At 50.0% G+C, this 22,871-nt stretch overlaps 1 protein-coding gene across 1 annotated transcript; it reads left to right on the top strand.

Annotated features, from left to right (window-relative positions):
- Positions 1–296: 296 nt before the first annotated feature.
- On the top strand, positions 297–21,827 carry LOC145339273 (adiponectin receptor protein 1-like). The gene is made up of 8 exons (XM_080183687.1): positions 297–431; positions 1,928–2,155; positions 11,079–11,231; positions 15,922–16,093; positions 16,534–16,720; positions 18,750–18,937; positions 19,222–19,415; positions 20,077–21,827. Exons 2-8 carry the CDS (start codon positions 2,027–2,029, stop codon positions 20,203–20,205), a joined length of 1,152 nt encoding a protein of 383 aa, XP_080039813.1. The 5' UTR covers positions 297–431; positions 1,928–2,026; the 3' UTR covers positions 20,206–21,827.
- Positions 21,828–22,871: the final 1,044 nt, after the last annotated feature.

Here is a 22,871-nt window from a genome sequence, read left to right as displayed (position 1 = left end):
TCAGCCTCTCTGCGATTGGGAAAGAGCGGCAGCCGACCGATCTCCCATTAGTTTCCTGGCACGTCCATCCGGTGAGCGCCCCGCCCTCCAACCCGCTGATTGGCCGAAGGGGCCGTGGGCTCGGCTGGCTCGCGCACCGACCGTTGGAGCAGGTGCGTGTCCCCAGCTCGGAGCTCTGTGCCTGTCCTCTCGGCTCCATCTCCGAGCTCCGAACCTGGGCGCCACGGAGCACCTCCCCTCTTTTCTTTTCCTCTGGGCTCCAGCGCGGAGCTCCGCCCTGTGGCCCTCCATCGGGGCTCCGAGCTCCGCCTCTGGACCCAGCTTCGCAGGCCGGTCTTTGGTTGAGCTTGGGCTCCGGGGCTGCGAGGCCGGGCCGGGCCGGGCCTTCTCCCCGCGCCTCCCCCCTCCACTCACCTGGAGAGGGGCATCAGGTAAATATCCTCCTCACCTGGAGAAAATATGGGGCAAATATCCCAATCACCTGGAGGGTATATGGAGTTAATACCCCTCGTCCAGAGGGGATATGGGGTAAATACCCCCTAGCTTGAGGGATATCGGGTGCATAACCCTTCACTTGGGGGGGTATTGGGCAAATACCCAATATCATGGGTGTGCACCCCTCACCAAGGAGGGGTGTCGGGCAAACGCCCACCCACCTGGGGGGTGGGGGGGATATCGGGTGAACGCCCACCTTGCCCAGGATGGGGGATATCGGGTGAATGCCTGCCTCACCCGGGGTGGGGGAATATTGGGCAAATGCCCGCCTCACCTGGGGGGGGGGGGATATCGTGCGAACGCCCGCCTCGCCCGGGGTGGGGGATATCGTGCGAACGCCCGCCTCGCCCGGGGTGGGGGATATCGTGCGAACGCCCGCCTCGCCCGGGGTGGGGGATATCGGGCGAACGCCCGCCTCGCCCGGGGTGGGGGATATCGGGCGAACGCCCGCCTCGCCCGGGGTGGGGGATATCGTGCGAACGCCCGCCTCGCCCGGGGTGGGGGATATCGGGCGAACGCCCGCCTCGCCCGGGGTGGGGGATATCGGGCGAACGCCCGCCTCGTCCGGGGTGGGGGATATCGTGCGAACGCCCGCTTCGCCCGGGGTGGGGGATATCGGGCGAACGCCCGCCTCGCCCGGGGTGGGGGATATCGGGCGAACGCCCGCCTCGCCCGGGGTGGGGGATATCGGGCGAACGCCCGCCTCGCCCGGGGTGGGGGATATCGGGCGAACGCCTGCCTCGCCCGGGGTGGGGGATATCGGGCGAACGCCCGCCTCGCCCGGGGTGGGGGATATCGTGCGAACGCCCGCCTCGCCCGGGGTGGGGGATATCGTGCGAACGCCCGCCTCGCCCGGGGTGGGGGATATCGGGCGAACGCCCGCCTCGCCCGGGGTGGGGGATATCGGGCGAACGCCCGCCTCGCCCGGGGTGGGGGATATCGGGCGAACGCCCGCCTCGCCCGGGGTGGGGGATATCAGACGAACGCCCGCCTCGCCCGGGGGTGGGGGGGATATTGGGCGAATATCTGCCTCATCTGGGGGGATATCAGGTGAATGCCTGCCTCGCTGGGGGCTGGGGGGGATTTTGGGTGAACGCCCACCTTGCCCAGGGGTGGTGGGGGGGAATATTGGGCGAACGCCCTCCTCGCCTGGGATGGGGGATATCGGGCGAATGCCCGCCTCGCCTGGGGGCTGGGGGGGATATTGGGTGAACGCCCACCTTGCCCAGGGGTGGGGTGGGGGATATCGGGCAAGTGCCCTCCTCGCCCGGGGTGGGGGATATTGGGCGAACGCCTGCCTCACCTGGAGTGGGGGATGTTGGGTGAATGCCCCTGCAGGGGGCCAGAGGGAAGACAGGGTCCCCAGGGGGCAGAAGCAACTGGGTGTATTGCTGATAGATTAACTACTGTCCCTATCTTCTCTCTCTGACAGAAGCTAAGATGAGGACTGCGGGGAAGAAGGTTTCTCGAGCTCTCGAGGACTAGAATCTGCCTCCTGGTCTGCGCAGGCAGCCCATACCCTACTTTTGCCATGTTCACCAGTAGCTCTCGCCATCTTGGCCAATGGGCAGCTTCCAAAAACAGCAAAGGAAGATCCCAGAAGCAGCTGGAACGTACAGCATTCACCGCGTTACACGACGGGGAGGAGAGTGTGAAATGTGTGAGTAACGTCTTTCCAGTTCACACATTCCCTCAGTAGTGAGCGTGTACTGGTATGCATATAGTGCGTGTGGCTCAATGCAATCACCCATCCCTAATTGCCGCTTGAAGGTGGTGGGTGAGCCACTTTCTTGAACCTGTTGCAGTCCACGTGCAGGCAATGGTGTAGACATTGCCTCCTCCTCTGTTACCACCTCCTGCCTCGCCTGAGGATTCTACATCCTGGAATGTTGAGTCCCGTGTGGTGTAGCTACACCCATGGCACTGTTGGGGGGAGTTCCAGGATTTTGACCCAGTCACAGTGAAGGAACGGCAGATATACTTCCAAGTTGGGATGGGGAGTGAGTCGGAAGGGGAACCTCCAGATGGGGGTGTTCCCAGGTACCTGCTGCCCTTGTCCTTCTAGATGGTCAAGGTGGTGGATTTGGAGAGTGCTGCTTAAGGAGCCTTGGTGAGTTGCCGTGTGCTAGACTGTACAGCATGATACATTAGATAATAAATAGGAGCAGAAGTGGTCCATTCTGCCGCTTGCTCCTGTTGCACCCTTCAATGTGATCAAAGCTGATCTCTGATCTCTGCCCATCTCAGCATCAAATTTGTTAGGGACCAGATCAGAAATTCGAAGGAATGTTATGAAGTTAGCCTAGACCCCAACCTCTTTTCAATTTTTGGCATTAGGGTGAGTTCAAGGTGTGATTCTAGTGATGAACGAGGAAGCTTTTACTAAGACAAACTTTATTTAAGAACATAGTTAGAATGCAACAGAAAGAATTAGCATAACTTTTAACAATTAAAATACTTAAACATAAAGTATAATTTTAGCAGCGATCCATCTCTATAGTTCCAATCTAAGCAATATCGTCATAGGCATAAATTCATCTTCAGAATCAACACAAAACAAATACGCTCAAGTGAATGCTACATTTACAGCCTTTTAACCCCTCTGAACAGATACAGAGGGACAGCTGTCTTCTGACTCCCATATAGCAATTTCTAGAGAAGGAAATATCCTGAGACAGCAGAACTTTAGAAAATCAAGCTAGTCTCTGGCAGATCCCAGTCTCCAGACTTCAGAGAGAGAAAGGGCTGCTTCTCTCTGCAGCTTCCAAGCAGCAACTGACTTGATTTTTGTGTGTAAGCCTAGCCCACCCAGTCACACGATCTTACTTGTCAATCAACCCACTCAAGCACCACTCTGAAAAACCCCGTGGAAAAACACTAAAATAACCTAACAGCATTATTCCAGATTAAAACAAACATTCGAGCAATTAGGAGCAATTATGCTGCTGCAGTAACAGCAGGCTGCTGGATGCAGACAAAACAGCATTGATAATAAAAACAAACTGCTAAAACAAGTCCTGCACAAGAAACATGACCCAAATATCTTTCTACTAAGCACAAATAGAAACAGACTAAACATCCACAACCCTCTGGGATAGCAAATTCCAAAGATTCACAACTCCCTTAGTGAAACACATCCACATCTCGCTCCTTATCCTGACCCTGTGTTGTAGACAGTTCAGCCAGAGGAAACAGCCTGTCCTGTGTCAACCCATTAAACCTCTCCAGGATTTTCTGTCTTTACAGTATATTATGCCATATAATTCTCCACATATACCTCATTGTAACGATGTTCTCTGCAGGAAGCCAGCTAGTGAAGGATAGAGCTAGAGTCAATCTTTACACACTTCAACATTTATTTATGGAATTGCACATTACAAGTATTAGTTTCCTAACCCAACAGCCATAGCTTTAGCCTGTGTCTATTTTAGCAGTGACTCAAGTGAATCCCCAGATAATAATACCCTTCACTTGCATAAAATTACACAATTATCATTGTTGAATTCGACCCCCGCCATCCCAACCCCCATGTCCCCAACTATTAACATCCTGAGGGTTACCATTGAGCAAAAATTGACCCAGCCAGATAAATACTGCAGCTACCAGAGCAGATCAGAGGCTGGGAATCCTGCTGAGAATAACTCATCTCCTGACTCCCGCAAAGCCTGTCCACCATCTACAAAGACATAAGTCAGGAGTGTGATGGAATATTGTCCTCTTGCCTGGATGAGTGTGGCTCCAACAACACTCAAGAAGCTGAACACCATCCAGGACAAAGCATGGCCCGCTCGATTGACATCCTAACCATGACATTCAATCCCTCCGTCACCGCACAGTGATAGCCGTGTGTACAAGATGCACTGCAATGACTCACCAAGGCTCCTTCAGCAGCACCTTCCAAATTCACTACCTCTACCATTTAGAAGGACAATGGGGGGGGCAGCGGACACTTGGAGAACACCACCACCACCTGCAGGTTCCCGCTCCAAGTTACTCACCATCCTGACTTGGAAATATATTGGCCATTCCTTTATTGTCGCTGGGTCGAAATCTTGGCACTCCCTCCCTAACAGCACCATGGGTGTACCTGCATCACATGGGATGCAGCGTTCCGGGATATGGAACCTTCAGGCGAGACAGCGGAAGAGGTAAAAGAGGAGGAGGAGGAGGCATTGCATTATTACGTAAGGAGTCAGTCACTGCAGTAAAGAGACATGATATCTTGGAGGGGGCATCAAATAAAGCTTTGTGGGTACAGCTGAGGAATAAGAAAAGGGCAGCCACATTGTTAGGTGTTTATTGTAGACCCCAGATAATCAGAGGGATATTGAGGAGCAAATATGTGCTCAATTTGTGGAGCTGTGTAAAAACAATAACAATAGGGTTATTAGGTGATTTCAATTTTCCCATCATTAACTGGGATATACGTAACGTTGTGAAGTTGAATTTGTGAAACGTGGCCCCTTTATAAGCTGGTTTTGTGTTCAGTGATTGGATGCCTACGGGGTACTCGGATGGCAACATTTGTAGCAAAGATGAAGCATCAGGATTGCCTTGGTAACAGGCTTGAATTTTGACAGCCTATCAGTTTAAAGAAGACACTCACCCATCAGGAACCTATCAAATTTGAATTTGCTGTTGTTGACAACATTCGACCAGTCTGGGTGTAGGAAAAGTGATTAGGTCATCAGGGTTATAAAAAGGAACCCAACTGCCTGCCTGCAGTGCAACTGAAGTGCTGCCACCTCTCAACACCTAGAGAGGGCAAGGGCAGCTCCCTGCCAGCTTAGAATATCTGTTAAGGGAACTCTTCATCTAGCGAACAAAGGGTACCAAAATCAGAAAGAGCTTATGAACAGCGGAATCGCCAGAAAAACGCAAGATTTTTCTCAAGCCACAAAACCTGTTTGTATATTTTTTGAGAATGATTAAATTTTTTTTGTAATGAATGATCCTTGTATTTATTTGAACAGCATTCCAGTAGAGCCTTACTTTAATAGCTTACAGTTCCTGATTGATTAAATAAATGAATTTAAATGTTCATTTTAAAGTGAGTGTGGGGTATTTCTGTTAGTTACCCACTAAATGTTACTGAATGACAGCTCACACCTTCCCACACACTTTTAACAGATTATGAGGCGAGTGATTCCACTTTAGGGGATTCGGCGTGGCTTCTCACAGGGCTTCTGTGTCTTAACAATAACATTAGGGCTTGGATGGAGTAGTTTTCTTGAGATGTGTACAGGAGAACTTTTTCAGATCAATATGTAGAGGGTCCAACAACGGAGGGAGCTGCGCTGGACCTAATTCTAGGGAATGAAGCCGGTCAGGTGGTGAGGGAGCAATTTAGTGATAGCGATCACTACATGGTACAATTTAAACTTGTTATGGACAAAGAAATAGACAAGCTACAAAAAAAAGGTTTTAGATTGGGGGAGAGCAATTGGGCCATGGTAGACTGGGAACGGCTACTAATGGGAAAATCTACGGAAGAGCAGTTAGGGGAATTCAGAAAGGAAATGGGGTGGGTGCAAGCCCAGCAAATTCCCTCTAAGGTGATAGGTAGGAATAACAAGCCCAGAGAACCATGGATGACTAGAGATATTTAAGAAGGAAAATAAGAAGGAAAAGAAAGGCTTTGAAAAGTACAAGGGGAGCAAATCAGTGGAGGCATTGGTGAGGTAAAGAAAGTGCAGGGTGGAGCCTAAGAAAGCAATTAGGAAAGCAAAAAGGGGATATGAGAAAGCTCTGGCTGATAGAAGTATGGAAACTCCCAAGATATTCTATAAGTAAATCAATGGGAAGAGGATAACCAGGGAAAGCTTATGACCCATTAGGGGCCAAGGGGGCAATCTATGAGTGGAGCCAGAGGACATTAATAGAGTGTTGAATGAATACTTCATATCCACCTTCACTCAAGAGAATGGGACAATGGTATGGAATTCAGTGAGACAGAGACTGAGAGGTTCTTGAGCAAATTGACACAGGGAAGGACAAGGTATTTGAGTGTTGGCAGTCTTAACATAGAAACATAGAAGATAGGAGCAGGAGGAGACCATTTGGCCCCTCCAGCGTGTTCTGCCATTCATTACAATATGGCTGATTGTCCAACTCAATACCTTAATCCTCCTTTTTCTCTTTAACCTTTGATCCCATTCACTCCAAGTGCTATAGCCAACCACCTCTTGAATACATTCAATGTTTTGGCATTTCCTGTGAAAATGAATTCCGCATACTCAGCATTCTTTGGGTGAAGAAACATCTCTTCACCTCCGTCCTAAGTGGTCTACCTGAATCCTCTGTCTGTGACCCCTGGTTCTGGACTCCGCCATTATTGGGAACATCCTCCTGCATCTACTCTGTTTAATCCTGTGAGAATTTTATAAGTCTCTACGAGGTCCCCTCTCATTCGTATGAACGCCAGTCCCGCCTCATTCATCTGAACTCCACTTAAGCTATGAGGAGAGGCTGAATAAACTAGGCTTGTACTCGTTAGAGTTTAGAAGAATGAGGGGAGATCTCATTGAGACATATAAGATGATGAATGGGATGGATAGGATAGAGGTGGAGAGACTCTTCCCGCTCAGAAAGGACAGTAGGACTAGGGGGCACAGCCTCAAGATAAAGGGGGGGCGGTTTAGAACGGAGTTGAGGAGGAACTTCTTCACTCAAAGGGTGGTGAATCTCTGGAATTCTCTGCCCGTTGAAGTGGTGGAGGCTGCTTCGCTAAATATTTTAAGACGCGGGTTGATGGGTTTTTGATAAGAGAGGGGATTAAGGGTTATGGGGAGAGGGCAGGAAAGTGGAACTGAGCCACGACAGATCAGCCATGATCTTATTGAATGGCGGGGCAGGCTCGAAGAGCTGGATGGCCTACTCCTGCTCCTATTTCTTATGCTCTTATGTAACCCCACTTAAGTGGATAAATCTCCAGGAGCAGATGAATTCTGTCCTAGGTTGCTGTGGGAGGCAAGGGAGGAGTTTGCAGGAGATATGAGCTAAATTTTCAATTCCTGTCTGGCCACAGGGAAGGTCTGTGGTGTCCTGGTGTTGTGAGACTTCTCACAGGGAAGGTGCCAGACGACTGGAGGACAGCTCGCGTGGTTCTACTATTAAAGAAGCGTTGTCGAGATAAACCACGGAACTACAGACCAGTGAGACTCACACCAGCTGTAGGGAAACTAGTGGAGAAACTTATGAAGGAGAGACAAGGCTTGATCAGGGATAGTCAGCATGGCTTCATCAGAGGGAGGTCAAAAATGAGATTGAATTTTTTGAGGGGGTGACCGGGTGTGTAGGTGAGGGTAGTGCAGTCAATGTAGTTTATATGGATTTCAGCAAAGCCTTTAACAATGTCCCACATGGGAGACTTGTAAAGAAGGTAAATGCAGATGGAATACAAGGTAATTTGATAAAGTGGATTCAAAATTGGCTCAGTTTTAGGAGACAGAGGGTGATGACAGATGGCTGCTTTAGTGACTTGAAGCCAGCGCCCAGTGGTGTTCCACAAGGATCTCCTTTTATTAGTCATTATATAAAATGTCATAGATGAACATAGGAACTAGGAGCATTAGTAGGCCATCTGGCCCCTCGAGCCTGCTCCGCCATTCAGTGAGATCATTGCAGATCTTTTCATAGACTCAGCTCCACTTATAAGAACATAAGAACATAAGAAATAAGAGCAGGAGTAGGCCATCCAGCTCTTCGAGCCTGCCCCGCCATTCAATAAGATCATGGCTGATCTGTCGTGTCTCAGTTCCACATTCCCGCCCTCTCCCCATAACCCTTAATCCCCTCGCTTATCAAAAACCCATCAACCCGCGTCTTAAAATATTTAGCAAGGCAGCCTCCACCTCCTCAACGGGCAGAGAATTCCAGAGATTCACCACCCTTTGAGTGAAGAAGTTCCTCCTCAACTCCGTTCTAAACCGCCCCCCCTTTATCTTGAGGCTGTGCCCCCTAGTCCTACTGTCCTTTCTGAGCGGGAAGAGTCTCTCCACCTCTATCCTATCCATCCCATTCATCATCTTATATGTCTCAATGAGATCTCCCCTCATTCTTCTAAACTCTAACGAGTACAAGCCTAGTTTATTCAGCCTCTCCTCATAGCTCAACCCCCTCAACTCCGGTATCAGCCTAGTAAACCTCCTCTGCACTCCCTCCAAGGCCAAAATATCCTTGCGTAAGTGTGGCGACCAAAACTGCACACAGTACTCCAGCTGCGGCCTCACCAATGCCCTATACAGCTGCAGCAAGACCTCCCTACTTTTATATTCAATCCCCCTCGCTATGAAGGCCAGCATCCCATTAGCCTTCCTGACCACCTGCTGCACCTGCAGGCTGGGTTTTTGCGACTCATGCACAAGGACCCCGAGGTCCCTCTGCACCGTCGCCTGCTGCAGTTTTTCGCCCCGTAAGTAATAGTCTTTCCTACCATTATTCCTACCAAAGTGGACCACCTCGCATTTGCCAACATTAAATTCCATTTGCCATTTCCTGGCCCATTCGCTCAGCCTATCTAGATCCTTCTGCAGACTCTCCACACCCTCAGCGCAATTCGCCTTTCCACCAATCTTGGTGTCATCAGCAAATTTTGACACCATACACTCGGTTCCCTCCTCCAGATCATCTATATAAATGGTAAATAGCTGAGGCCCCAACACCGACCCCTGGGGCACTCCACTAGTCACTGCTCACTTATCATAACTCTTACTCCTTTACTGTTCAAAAATCTATCTATATTTGCTTTAAAAACTTCACTTGCACTGTGTAAGGAATTCCACAGATTCACAACCCTTTGGGTGAAGAAGTTCCTCCTCAACTCAGTCCTAAATCTGCTCCCCCTTATTTTGAGGCCATGCCCTCTAGTTCTGGTTTCACCTGCCAGTGGAAACAACTTCCCTGTTTTTATTTTATCTATTCCCTTCATAATCTTATATGTTTCTATAAGGTTCTCCCAAATTTTTCTAAATTCCAATGAGTATAGTCCCAGTTTACTCAGTGTCTCCTCAGAAGCCAATCCTTTCAACTGCAGGATCAACCAAGTGAATCTCCTTTGCACCCTCTCCTGTAACAATATATCCTTTCTCAAGTAAGAATATGGACTTTGTGGAGGCTAGGATTAGTAAGCTTGCGGACGACACAAAGATTGGCTGGGTGGTTAGCAGTGAGACGGAGTGTCTTGGGCTGCAGGAAAACATAGACGGAATGGTCAAATGGGCAGATAAATTGCAGACGGAATTTAACCCTGAAAAGTGTGAGGTGATATACTTTAGAACATAGAACATTACAGCGCAGTACAGGCCCTTCGGCTCTCGATGTTGTGCCGACCAGTGGAACCAATCTAAAGCCCATCTAACCTACACTATTCCAGTATCATTCATATGTTTATCCAATGGCCATTTAAATGCCCTTAATATTGGCGGATTCACTACTGTTGTAGACAGGGCATTCTATGCTCTTGCTACTCTCTCCTTTAGAAGGAGTAATTTGACAAGGAAGTATTCAACGATTGGAGGGAAACTAGGAAGTTCTGAGGAATAAAGGGACCTTGGCGAGTTTGTCCACAGATCTCTGAAGACAGAAGGGCACGTTAGGGTGGTGAAAAAGACATATGGACACTTGCCTTTATCAATCGAGGCACAGATTACAAAAGCAGGGAAGTCATGTTGGCGTTGTAGAACTTTGGTGAGGCCACTGTGTGCAGGTCTGGTCACCACATTATAGGAAGGATGTGATTGCACTGGAGGGGTGCGGAGGAGATTCACCAGGATGCTGCCTGGGATGGAGCGTTTCAGTTATGAAGAGAGGTTGGATAGGTTTGGGTTGTTTTGGTTGGAGCAGAGAAGACTGAGGGGTGATCTAATCGAGGTGTACAGGAGTATGAGGGACACGGACAGAGTGGATAAGGAGCAGCTGTTCCCCTTAGTTGAAGGGTCAGTCACAAGGGGGACACAGGGTTTAAGGGGAGGTTTTGGGGGAATGTGAGGAAAAGCTTCTTACCCAGAGGGTGGTGAGGGTCTGCATTGCGCTGCCTGAGGGGCTGGTGGAGGTGGGATGCCTCACATCCTTTAAAAAGTACCTGGATGAGCACTTTAGCACATCACCACATTCAGGGCTACAGGTCAAGTGCTGGTAAATGGGATTAAGTGGAAGTTCAGGTATTTCTAACATGTCGATGCAGACTTGATGGGCCAAAGGGCTTCTTCTGCGCTGATTCTACGACTCTGTGACTGCAGCAGGTTCAAGAAGGTAACTCACCCATCATTTTCTGAAGGGGCAATCAGGGATGGGCAATAAGTGCTGGGTCAAATCAGTGACGAAAGAATAAACTGACTCTTAATTTTCAGTGTATACCACGCAGATGTTTGCCTGCGTGAATGTGTTTTCTCTCTATATGATTGACTTCCCTACAATGACCCCTAATGAGGTGGCACAATGTCTGTCCTAATGAGCGTGGAAATCTCACTGTCAGGGTGCTGATATTCCTGACTGGGACACAGATGAAATGTTTTGGCTGTTGGGTCCAGACGAAGTTTCCCCTCCAACTCTCGCTGATTAGGGGTGTCTGTTTCCCTCCACAGGATGATTCTGACAGAGTGGTGGATCAGAGTGTGTATAGACAGAGGGAGGAAGAGGAGGAAGAGGAGGAGGAGGAGGAGGACCATGTCCATGTACTCACACTGCCACTGCAAGCTCACCATGCCATGGAAAAAATGGAGGAGTTTGTCTTCAAGGTGAGCTTCAGTCTTGGGGAGTGTTGCGCCCTCTGAACTGCACCCATGGAAACTTGGCCTCAGCTTCAGAAACTGGCTCCTGCCAGTTTCGGGGGTGGGGGGTTGAGCAGAATCAAAAGGGATTGTTTATACATTGTGGCTGAGCTGTAAGGAGGTTGTGGGGGAGAGATCTAGATGTGTACAACTTTGTGTATGTATGTGTGCCTACGTGTGTACAATTTTGTGTATGTGAGTGTTTGCCTACGTGTGTTCAGTTTTTTTGTGTGTGTGCGCCTACATGTACGATATGTTTGATTTGATTTATTATTGTCACATATGTTGGTATATAGTGAAAAGTATTGTTTCTTCTGCACTATACAGACAAAACATACCATCCAAAGAGAAGCAAAGGAGAGAGTGCAGAATGTAGTGTTACAGTCATAGCTAGGGTGTAGAGAAAGATTAACTCAATGCGAAGTCGGTCCATTCAAAAAAGGTCTGATGGCAGCAGGGAAGAAGCTGTTCTTGAGTCGGTTGATACATGTCTTCAGATTTTTGTATCTTTTTCCCCCAAGGAAAAAGGTGGAAGAGAGAATGTCTGGGGTGCGTGAGGTCTGTGATTATACTGGCTGCTTTGCCGAGGCAGTGGGGAGTGTAGACAGTGTCAATGGATTGGAGACTGGTTTGAGCGATGGTTTGGGCTACATTCACAACCCTTTGTAGTTTCTTGCGGTCTTGGGCAGAGCAGGAGCTATGCCAAGCTGTGATACAGAAAGGATACTTTCTATGGTGTATCTGTAAAAGTTGGTGAGAGTTGTCATGGATGTGCTAAATTTTCTTATCTCCTGAGAAAGTAGAGGTGTTGGTGAGTTTTTTTAACTATAGCGTCTGCATGGGGGGAGCAAGACAGGTTGTTGGTGACCTGGACGCCTAAAAACTTGAAGCTGTTGAACATTTCTACTTCATTGCCATTGATGTAGGCAGGAACATGTCCTTCACTGCGCTTCCTGAAGTCGATGACGACCTCCTTCGTTTTGTTGACATGCACACAATTTGTATGTGTGTGCTGGTGTATGTACAATTTTGTGTGTGTATATGTGTGGGGTCACTCCCATCTCTGCTCTAGAACACCGGTGTAAGGGTGTGGTTACTCATCCCTGTCTAAAAGGATCATTTAGATCTGAAACATTTGAACTGTGCCTCTCTGTGCCCAGATGTTGAGTTTATCCAGTGTTTCCTCTTGTTGTCCTCGGATCTCCAATGTCTGCAGTAGTGTTGCTCTTATCAGCTCCAGGCTGGGCTGCTCAAATCTGTCTTGGCATCTTTGTGACATCACAGCAGCCGGCCTGACCAATGGTGTCTGGTTAAAATAACAGGTAGACGGCAGCTTGTTTGCTGCAAACCGGCAGCTCATTGCCAGCAAGCAGATTCTCTGGTTATGGTGCAGCCTGTCTCAGGTTAGATGTATGTGTGGGTGTGTGTTGCCGGGGGGGGGGTGCGCGCGGAGGGGCGGAGGGATGGTGGTGGTGGTGTGTGTGTGTCAGGGTGGGGAGAGGGGAAGTGTGTGTGTCTGTACCAGAACAAGGGATTGCCACATCTTCCGTCTCTCTGTAAAGGGCAGGTGCAGGGATTGTCTGGGTCTTCCGAGGCTAGGCATGACTGAACTGAAGAAGAAGGTTGTAGAATTCAAATCTGATTCTTACCCCTTCAACCACCTTGAGGGAAATTGGCAGCATGGTGGCACAGTGTTTGGCACTGTCACCTCACAGCACCAGGGACCTGGATTTGATTCTGGCCTGTGTTCTCCCCGTGTCTGCGTGGTTTTCCTCCAGGTGTCTGGTTTCCTCCCATTCCAAAGATGTGTAGGTTAGGTGGATTTGCCATGCTAAATTCTCCTTCAGTGTACCCGAACTAGTGCTGGAGTATGGTGACTCGGGGATTTTCACAGCAACTTCATTGCAATGTTAATGTAAGCCTAAACTTTAAAAACTTTAAATTGTCCCTTAGTATCCAAAGATATGTAGGTTAGGGGGATTAGCTGGGTAAATATATGGGGTTGCAGGTATAGGGCCTGGGTAAGATGTTCTGAGAACCTGTGCCAAGCCGATGGGCCAAATGGCCTCCTTCAGCAGTGCCGCTGACTAATAATGGAGGATGATCTGGAGACCTGGGTTTGAATCCCACTATGGCAGATGGTGAAATGTGAATTCATAAATATCTGCAGTTACAAGTCTAATGATGACCATGAAACCATTGTTGATTGTTGGAAAAACCCATCTGGTTTACAAGTGCTCTTTAGGGAAGGAAATCTGCTGTCCTTATCCTAGTCTGGCCTACATGTGACTTCAGAGCCACAGCAATGTGGTCAACTCTTAACTGCCTTTAAGGATGGGCAATAAATGCTGGCCCTGCCAGTGGCGCCCATGTCCCAAGAATGAATAAGAGAAAAAATTCTGTGATTCACTGAAGAGTACGTAGTGATGGATGTGTGTGTATATCCACATGGTGGGACACAGTGAGGCTGACTGGTGTGCGCGCGCTGGGAGGCGTGCACGCTGACTGGTGTGCGCGCTGGGAGGCGTGCACGCTGACTGGTGTGCGCGCTGGGAGGCGTGCACGCTGACTGGTGTGCGCGCGCTGGGAGGCGTGCACGCTGACTGGTGTGAGTGCGCACGCTAAGTATAAAGGCAGGAGGGGTGTGATGTATTGACACTGATTCATAGACTGAATGGTCCTAATTATTGTGACAGTTTTAACTGTCAGGCTGGGGTTTGCTGATGTTTTGATGGTGTGTGTCTGTGTGTCTGTATGTGTGTCTGTGTGTGTGTGTGTGTGTGTCTGGCAGACCAATGCTCGAGTGATCAGTGGCCAGGACGGTGTTTCATGGAGAGTAATGAGGGGGATGGCAAACTCACACAGAATGAGGGACACGGCTCAGAACTCAAACTGCGGAAGAAAGCCAGCACGATGCTGCTAACGAGTTTCCATAAGGTACAGGAGGAGTTTGATATGTGTTTGAAATGTTTCTAACTAACGGGCTGTTCAGACTGCACTCTAACCCCAGTGGACCTCCCCAATTACCCTCCCACACCACCACCACCTCCTCCTCCTCCTTGCATGGCGACTGGGGTTCACAGTTCCTTTCCCTGCATGATAGCTAGCAGCCTGTCTGATGTCTATCCTCTTGGGCGTTACGATCTTCAGCACACTCCCACACAGGAATGGGGTGAGAAGCAGGAACACGGACTGACTGTCCCTCGTTTCTCAGCCATCTTTGTCTCAGGACGGTGGGTCCTGAGGTAGATCAAGACCCCCTCTTAAAATGACACTCTTGACTCCCAACTGGAGACCAGATGCTGATGGAGATGGGGCCCTTCACAGGGGCAAAATAGGCCATTCAGCCCAATGTGCCAATGCCAGCTCTTTGAAATAGCTGTCCAATTAATATCCCCTCCCCTCCCCTGTTCCCCCATCTCTCTGAATTTTCCTCCCCTGCTTTCTGAGGATGAATCTGCTCCAACAACCCTCTTAGGCAGCATCTTGCAGATCACAAGTCGCCATGTCAATACAATTCCCCCCCCCCACCCATCACCCCGGTTCATTTACCGATTCTCTTCAATCTGTGTCTCCCCTTCCCTCGCTGTCTGGTTACCCACCCTCCTGCCGCTGGGAATCACTTTCTCCTCAATTCACTTGATCGAGGCCCCCCTCATGATAGTGACTGCCTCGATTTAATCTCCCCCTTAACTTCCCTGCTCTGAGGAGAATGATCCCAGTTTCTCCCAGCCTCTCTCGCTCTCTCACTCTCTTTATCTCCCTCTCCAAAGTGAACTGAAGTCCTCTCATCCCCTGGAAGCGGGTAAATTTAGCAGGTAAATCTCTCTCCGCACACTCTCCTCCCCTGAGACCTCAACACCCTTCCTGAAGTGTGGAGCCCAGAACTGGACACAGCTAGAGATTGAACCCAGTGTTTGTTTGATAAAGTGTTCAGAGTCAGGGTGCATTGGCCAGGCTAAATTTTCCCTTGGTGTACCCGAACAGGTGCTGGAGTGTGGCATGGAGGTGCTGGAGCTCAGTGACCCATCCCCAGCTTCTGTGTGGAGTACTGTGCCATGTCATTGAGTTATTTCCCTAATGCTCTCTCTCTCTTTGTTTCTCTCTCTTTTCCTCTCTCTCTCATCTCTCTCTCTCTCCTTCCTTCACTCTATCTCTCTCTCTCACTGCCCCCCCACACTGTTTCTCTCTCTCTTCCCCTCCCCCTCGCTCTTTCTCTGTTCCTCTCTCTCCTGTGCCCCCTGCCTGTCTCTGCCTGTCTGTCTCTCTCTCTGACTGTTTGTCTCTCTGTCTGTCTGTCTCTCTCTCTCTCTCTGTGTCTCTCTCTCTGTCTGTCTGTCTCTCTCTGTCTGCCTCTCTCTCTCTCTGTCTGTCTCTCTCTCTCTCTGTCTCTCTCTCTCTGTCTCTCTGTCTCTCTGTCTCTCTCTCTCTCTGTCTCTCTCTCTCTCTGTCTCTCTGTCTGTCTGTCTCTCTCTCTCTCTCTGTCTCTGTCTCTCTCTCTCTCTCTGTCTCTGTCTCTCTCTCTCTCTCTCTGTCTCTGTCTCTCTCTGTCTCTCTCTCTCTCTCTGTCTCTGTCTCTCTGTCTCTCTCTGTTTGTCTGTCTGACTGTCTCTCTCTCTCTGTCTGTCTGTCTCTCTCTGTCCTCCTCTCTGAGCAGGTTTGGGAGGGGAGATGGCGGGTTATACCACATGAGGTGCTCCCAGACTGGCTGAAGGACAATGACTTCCTGCTGCATGGACACCGACCCCCGATGCCCTCTTTCCGAGCGTGTTTCCGCAGCATCTTCAGGCTCCACACCGAGACTGGCAATATCTGGACACATTTAATAGGTAACCTGGTTCAGCTGGTGGCTCAGCTTTACCAATCCACCGGGGCCGAGATTACGTTTGGCACCAGTGTACAGGCCCTCTCTTCACTCCGCCACACACCCCACCCGCCCGCCCGAGGCGGTATTCAGTTCTGACTTTGGGGTGCCCTCTTCGATCAGTGGGAGGTGGCGGTGGGGCATTGGGGGGAGGCGTTATGTCGTGAGAGTCGAGCCTTCACGTTTGTTACTACGATCCGTGGAACGATACAGCTCTAAGAGCTGCCCTTGGGCTGGCCCTTTCGTTGCTGAGTATCTTGCTTGCTGTGCCACTCTGCTGGATAGATGTGAAATGCCCCTCCCCCTGACAGTGTGTGGGTGGGTCTGTGTCCAGTGTTTAACATATAGCTCGCAACCCCAGCAGGCCCACTCCCTCCTGATGCTGCCTTTTCCCTCGCCTCCCAGGTTTCCTGTTCTTCCTGATCCTGGGGGTAATCTACATGTTCCGGCCCAACATTAACTTTGTGGCCCCACTGCAGGAGAAGGTGGTCTTCGGCATGTTCTTCCTGGGAGCCGTCCTATGTCTCTGCTTCTCCTGGCTCTTTCACACTGTCTACTGCCATTCGGAAAAAGTCTCACGCACCTTCTCCAAGTAAGTCTGTCGTTCACGATGCCCAGTCAGTGCTTGCAGCAAGGAGGAGGGGATAGGGAGATACCTGGGAGAGGGGGCACAATGAGATACCCGGTAGAGAGAGGGAGATACAGGGAGAGGGGGTGGGATACATTGAGATATCCAGGAGAGGCGGGGATACTGTGAGGTATCCAGGAGAGACCGTGGGGGTATGGTGGTAATAGGATACAGTGAGATACTTGGGAGAGAGATACAGGGGGGTGGGTGGGATAATGAGATACCCAGGAGAGAGATACGGGGAGACAACATAAGAACGTAAGAACTAGGAGCAGGAGTAGACCATCTGGCCCCTTGAGCCTGCTCCGCCATTCAATAAGATCATGGCAGATCTTTTTGTGGACTGAGCTCCACTAACCTGCCCGCTCACCATGACCCTTAATTTCTTTACTGTTCAAAAATTTATCTATCTTTGCCTTAAAAACATTCAATGAGGTAGCCTCAACTGCTTCACTGGGCAGGGAATTCTACAGGTTCACAACACTTTGTGTGAAGAAGTTCCTCCTCAACTCGGCCCAAAATCTGCTTCCTCTTATTTTGAGGCTATGCCCCCTAGTTCTAGTTTCACCTGCTAGCGGAACCAACTTCCCTGCTTCTATCTTATTTACTCCCTTCATAATCTTCTATGTTTCTATAAGATCTCTCCTCATTCTTCTGAATTCCAATGAGTATAGCCCCAGTCTACTCATTAGCCAACCCTCTCAACTCTGGAATGAACCTAGTGAATCTCCTCCGCACCCGCTTCAGTGCCAGTATATCCTTTTTCAAGTAAGGAGACCAAAACTGTACACTGTACTCCAGGTGTGGCCTCACCAGCACCTTATACAGCTGCAACATAACCTCGCTGTTTGTAAACTCCATCCCTCTAGCAATGAAGGACAAAATTCCATTTGCCGCCTTCATTACCTGCAAACCAACTCTTGAGATTTCTGCACAAGGACGCCCAGGTCCCTCTGCACAGCAGCATGCTGCAATTTTTTTACCATTTAAATAATCTATTTTGCTGTTATTCCTACCAAAATGGATGACCTCACTTTTACCAACATTGTACTCCATCTGCCAGACCCTTGCCCACTCACTTAGATTATCTATATCCCTTTGCAGACTTCCAGAGTACTCTGCACACTTTACTCTTCTGCCCATCTTAGTCATCTGCGAATTTTGACACACTACACTTCATCCCCAACTCCAAATGTAAGTCGTAAACAATTGTGGCCCCAGCACTGATCCCTGAGGCACGCCACTAGTCACTGATCAGAAAAACACCCATTTACCCCCACTCTTTGCTTTCTGTTAGTTAACCAATCCTCCATCCATGCTAATACATTACCCATAACACTGCACATTTATCTTATGTAGCAGTCTTTAGTGGGGCACCTTGTCAAGTGCCTTCTGGAAATCCAGATACACCACATCCACGGGTTCCCCATTGTCCACTGCACGTGTAATGTTCTCGAAGAATTCCACCAAATTAGTTAAACATGACCTTCCCTTCATGAACTCATGCTGTGTCTTACCAATGGGAAAATTTATATCCAGATGTCTCACTATTTTTTCCTTGATGAGAGATTCAAGCATTTTCCCTACTACAGAAGTTAAGCTAACCGGCCTATAGTTACCTGCCTTTTGTCTACCTCCTTTTTTAAACAGTGGTGTCACATTTGCTGTTTTCCAATCTGTGGGAACCACCCCACAGTCCAGCGAATTTTGGTAAATTACCACTGGTGCGTTTGCTATTTCTCCTGCCATCTCTTTTAGTATGTTTTTTGTATCTTTTAGAGGGGGCGGGATGCAGTGGGATACCTGGGAGAGGGAAGGATATTTGATGGTTTATGGGGGTACCTACCACTGGCGGGTGGGACTAACTGGACTTTTTCAGTACTTTCCTGTTGGGCTAAATGATCTCTTCCTTTGTTGTGAATTTCTCGTATTCCATTTGTTGATCACTCTGTTATTCCGGGATGACTGTGCAGTTTATTTTCCCTGTTTTCAGGTTGGATTACTCGGGGATCGCCCTGCTGATCATGGGCAGTTTCGTGCCTTGGTTATACTACTCCTTTTACTGCTCCCCGCAGCCCAGACTCGTGTATCTCGTCATCATCTGTGTGCTGGGAATAACGGCAATCGTTGTATCCCAGTGGGACCGCTTCGCTACGCCTCAGTACCGGGCAGTACGTGCTGGTGAGTATGTCTCACAGTGTAACTGTGATGGTTCCAAGGAGGCATTTTGGGGAATGACATTTTCGGGAAATTTAGAGGAGTGGGACGTTGGGGATTTTGAGGGGAGGGAGTGGGACATTGAGGATTTTGAGGGGAGGGAGTGGGACGTTGGGGATTTTGAGGGGAGGGAGTGGGACGTTGGGGATTTTGAGGGGAGGGAGTGGGACGTTGGGCAGTGGGATATTTGAGCAATAAGGTGGATACTCTAAGCTGGCAGACATGGATTGTTTTTCTTGGTTCCGTAGGTGTGTTCCTGGGACTTGGTCTCAGTGGACTAGTACCCACACTCCATTTCATGATCACTGAAGGATTCATTAAAGCTGCTACTGTTGGCCAAATGGGTTGGCTCTTCCTGATGGCGATATTGTACATCCTTGGCGTCGCACTCTATGCTGCTCGTATCCCAGAACGCTTTTTCCCAGGGAAATGTGACATCTGGGTAGGTTGTACACCATCCCGCTTTGCCCAGGGGCTGCTGGGGGCAATGAGGGCCAGAGTTTGTCATGAGCTGGGGACCCTTTCTGTGCATGCTGAGACAGTACTCACATTCAAATCCTGAAATCACAAAGTGTACACAGCCCATTCTGATCAATCTGACAGATGGCATCTCATTATTACTGACAGGACTGGGACCAGATCCCTCCCGCTCATACTGAATGTGTAACGTGCACGCAGTCGTGCACGTGCAAACATTGAGAGATCCCCTTACTGAGTATGTAACATGCACACACACACATGCACACTGTGACCAGTGCCCTCACTGTGTATAACACATGCACACTGTGACTAATCTGCATGCTGTTTGTGTAACACATGCACACTCACACTGACCAGTCCCCTCACTGAGTGTGTAATAGGCATACACTCACATGCACACACATTGACCAGTCCCCTCACTGAATGTATAACAGGCACACACTCACGCGTACACTTACACTGACCAGTCCCCTCACTGAGTGTGTAATACGCACACACTCGCGCATACACACACACTGACCAGTCCCCTCAGAGTGTGTAAGATGCGCACACTCACAATGACCAGTGCTCTCATTGAGTGTGTAACACTCTTAATGCTGCCCCTTTCTGTTTTTCTTTTCCAGTTTCACTCTCACCAGATCTTCCATGTTTTGGTTGTTGCTGCTGCTGTTGTTCACCTTCATGGGGTCTCGCAGCTCCAGGAGTTTCGTTCCTCTCTGGGTGGGGGCTGCACCTCGGACATGATGGTGTGACCCATCGTAGTGGGACAGACAGGGGAGAGCGAAACAATCTGCAGCTTCCACCCAGAAGATGGATTGGTCTTTTTTATACATGAGTATAATGTCTTTTTTGAAAGAAAAAGCACCTGGTGTGATTTATTGAATGAGAGCAGAGCAGTATCTGCCCACCCACAGCTGCACCCCTCCAGCTGTAAGTAGCTGAGCTTCCGCCCTGGGATCTGACTGAGCGGGATTGACCTGCCCTGTTCTTGTAGTGTCAGTGATGGGGTGGGGGTGGGGTGGGGTTTAGAGCCTGCCTCAGTCCCTTGAAGACCCTGCAACTGAGGTAATACTGAGACTCATAGAATCGTGCAGAAAGAGACCAGTTGGCCTATTGGGTCTGCACCGACTCTCTGACAGAACGTCTTACCCAGGCCCCCCACTCATCCCCGTAACCTTGCGCTTTTACTCTGCTAACCACTCTAACTGACACATCTTTGGACACTAAAGGGCAATTCAGCAAGGCCAATCCACCCACACATCTTTGGACTGTAGTAGGAAATTGGAACAGCCAGAGGAAACCCACGTAGACACTGGGCGAACTCCACAGGGCAGCGCAGCTCCCCTGCTCTCTTCAAGCCCTCCGGTCTGATTTTCTCCAGAATCTGATTCTGGAGGAGGGGGAGACTGTGTGTGTCTGCATAAGAATATATTACCCTGCAGGCTCAGGAAGGTGCTCAGCAGTGTATACAGAGCTGGGGGAAATGGGCGCCCAGTCTTGCTATGTACACTGCCACCACCACCACAGTCCTTCTGCTCAGCTCAAACCCCCAACATCTTCCCCTGAGTCAACCCCTCCGTCCCCCAGGCTGCCATCCCAGCCACCCCCCTCCCCCATCTGCCAGGCTGCCGTCCTGGAACCACCCCCCTCCACTGTTCCCCAGGCTGCTGTCCCTGAAACCCCTGTCCCTGACCCACCTGTCCCTGACTCCAGTGTCTGTTGTGCTGACAGCCTGCACACTGAAATTGCTTTGAGCGGCAATCTTCCTGCTTCATATCGACATACATGCTGTGTAACATGCAACTCCGCAGAATCTCTGGGGAGGCGAGGGCTGCGGTGGCAGGTGATGGGGGTTACACTGCAATGTGTGGTGGGAGCTCTGAGTCATGCACCGATGTTGGTGAAGACAAACTGTCACAAAGCACTGGTGTATCCTGCCCAATCCTAGCCCCACACTCCAGGAAGGCTGTGGAGCTCTCGGAAGGGGAGTGGGATTGGGGGGAGCATGCGGAGCAAGATTTACTGGAACAGTTCCAAAGGTTAAGGGGGGGCTTCAGTTCCTGTTGGAGGGAGGGAGAGAGAGAGACTGGGAGAAGCTGGGATCGTTCTCCGTGGAGCAGGGAAGGTTAAGGGGGAGATTGGGTCAAGGCAGTCACTATCATGAGGGGGTCTCGATCGAGTGAATGAGGAGAAAGTGCTTCCCAGCGACAGGAGGGTGGGCAACCAGAGAGCAAGGGAGGGGGAGACACAAATTGAAGAGAATTGGTAAATGAACCCCGTAGAGGGGAGGACAGGGCTGAACTAAGTCCCAGGCAGACAGTGTAGGGATTCTTGTGCTGAACCCATTCCTTGGGGTGGGGTTGTCCTATGCTGAACTCAGTCCCTGGGGAACCCAGTTCCAGGGGGATTGGGGGGGGGGCGTTGGGGAGTCCTGTGCTGAAGCCAGTCCCAGGTGGATAGAGTTGGGGATTTGGGGAGGGCGGTTGGTTACTGAGCTGAACCCAGTCCCAGGTGGACAGTGTGTGGGGTACTGAGCTGAATCTCAGTGCCTCCCTTCCTCCCTCATTCCCGAGGTCAATTTCATAGTGCAATAGTTTTCAGAGGATGAAGAAGTCTAGAAGAATCTATTTAAAATATTCTCCCATTCCAGCTCTGTGCGACTTAAATTATTTCCTTTCCTTTGGGATAACTTGTAAATAATTTGAAATATTGAATAAATCTCCATATTTGAATTGTGTGTGAATTTCATCCCCTCACTGAATCTTGCCACCACCCCTCTCCTCCCCTCTTCCCCTACTCCTCATCCTGTATCAACACCCTGTAGTGGAGTATTCTCCCTGCCTCTCTCCTCCCCCTCCCCCTCCTCACCACCCCCCCTCCTCGCCCCCTCCCTTCTCCTCGCCCCCTCCCTTCTCCTCGCCCCCTCCCTTCTCCTCGCCCCCTCCCTTCTCCTCGCCCCCTCCCTTCTCCTCGCCCCCTCCCTTCTCCTCCCATTCCCGCTCACAGTATGAATAATATTTACCTTTCCTTGCTGCAGCGTGGGCAGCCTGGCGCTGCACTGGGCAGACACTCACACTCTCTCTCCCTCTCTGTCAGTCTGCCAAGTTGCTTTCTGCCTCCCTCCTGTCGAAGCACAGATCCTGCAGGGTGGTGAGACAGGAGAGTGTGAGACTCCCTCTCATTCTGCCTGCTCTGGGGGTGCTGGCTGTGGGGAATGTGGGCTTGTGCCACTGGCTTGGGACAGCAAAGTCTACCACAAAGGGTCAACTCTGGTTCCTGGTAATGTTACCAGTGTGGAGGTGACAGATTCCCCGAGCAAACATTGGGTAATCAGAGCCAGTCCACTCTGCAAGGTCAGTGAGCTTGGGGATGTTTACTTCCCACTAAACGTTGCACTTTGCACACCTTACAGTACCTT

Source organism: Carcharhinus amblyrhynchos, unplaced genomic scaffold, assembly GCF_965287045.1.
Source record: "Carcharhinus amblyrhynchos unplaced genomic scaffold, sCarAmb.v2.hapA scaffold_375, whole genome shotgun sequence".
In the NCBI taxonomy this organism is placed as follows: domain Eukaryota; kingdom Metazoa; phylum Chordata; class Chondrichthyes; order Carcharhiniformes; family Carcharhinidae; genus Carcharhinus; species Carcharhinus amblyrhynchos.
The sequence above is the reverse complement of the archived record's forward strand: the minus strand, read 5'-3'. Positions and strand labels throughout refer to the sequence as shown.

Bases quoted from the DNA above. Each gene is read 5' to 3' on its own strand.
- LOC145339273 (XM_080183687.1), top strand. From the start codon at position 2,027: ATGTTCACCAGTAGCTCTCGCCATCTTGGCCAATGGGCAGCTTCCAAA. The intron at 2,156-11,078 runs GTGAGTAACGTC...TTCCCTCCACAG, and splicing joins GGGAGGAGAGTGTGAAATGT to GATGATTCTGACAGAGTGGT. The intron at 11,232-15,921 runs GTGAGCTTCAGT...CTCTCTGAGCAG, and splicing joins TGGAGGAGTTTGTCTTCAAG to GTTTGGGAGGGGAGATGGCG.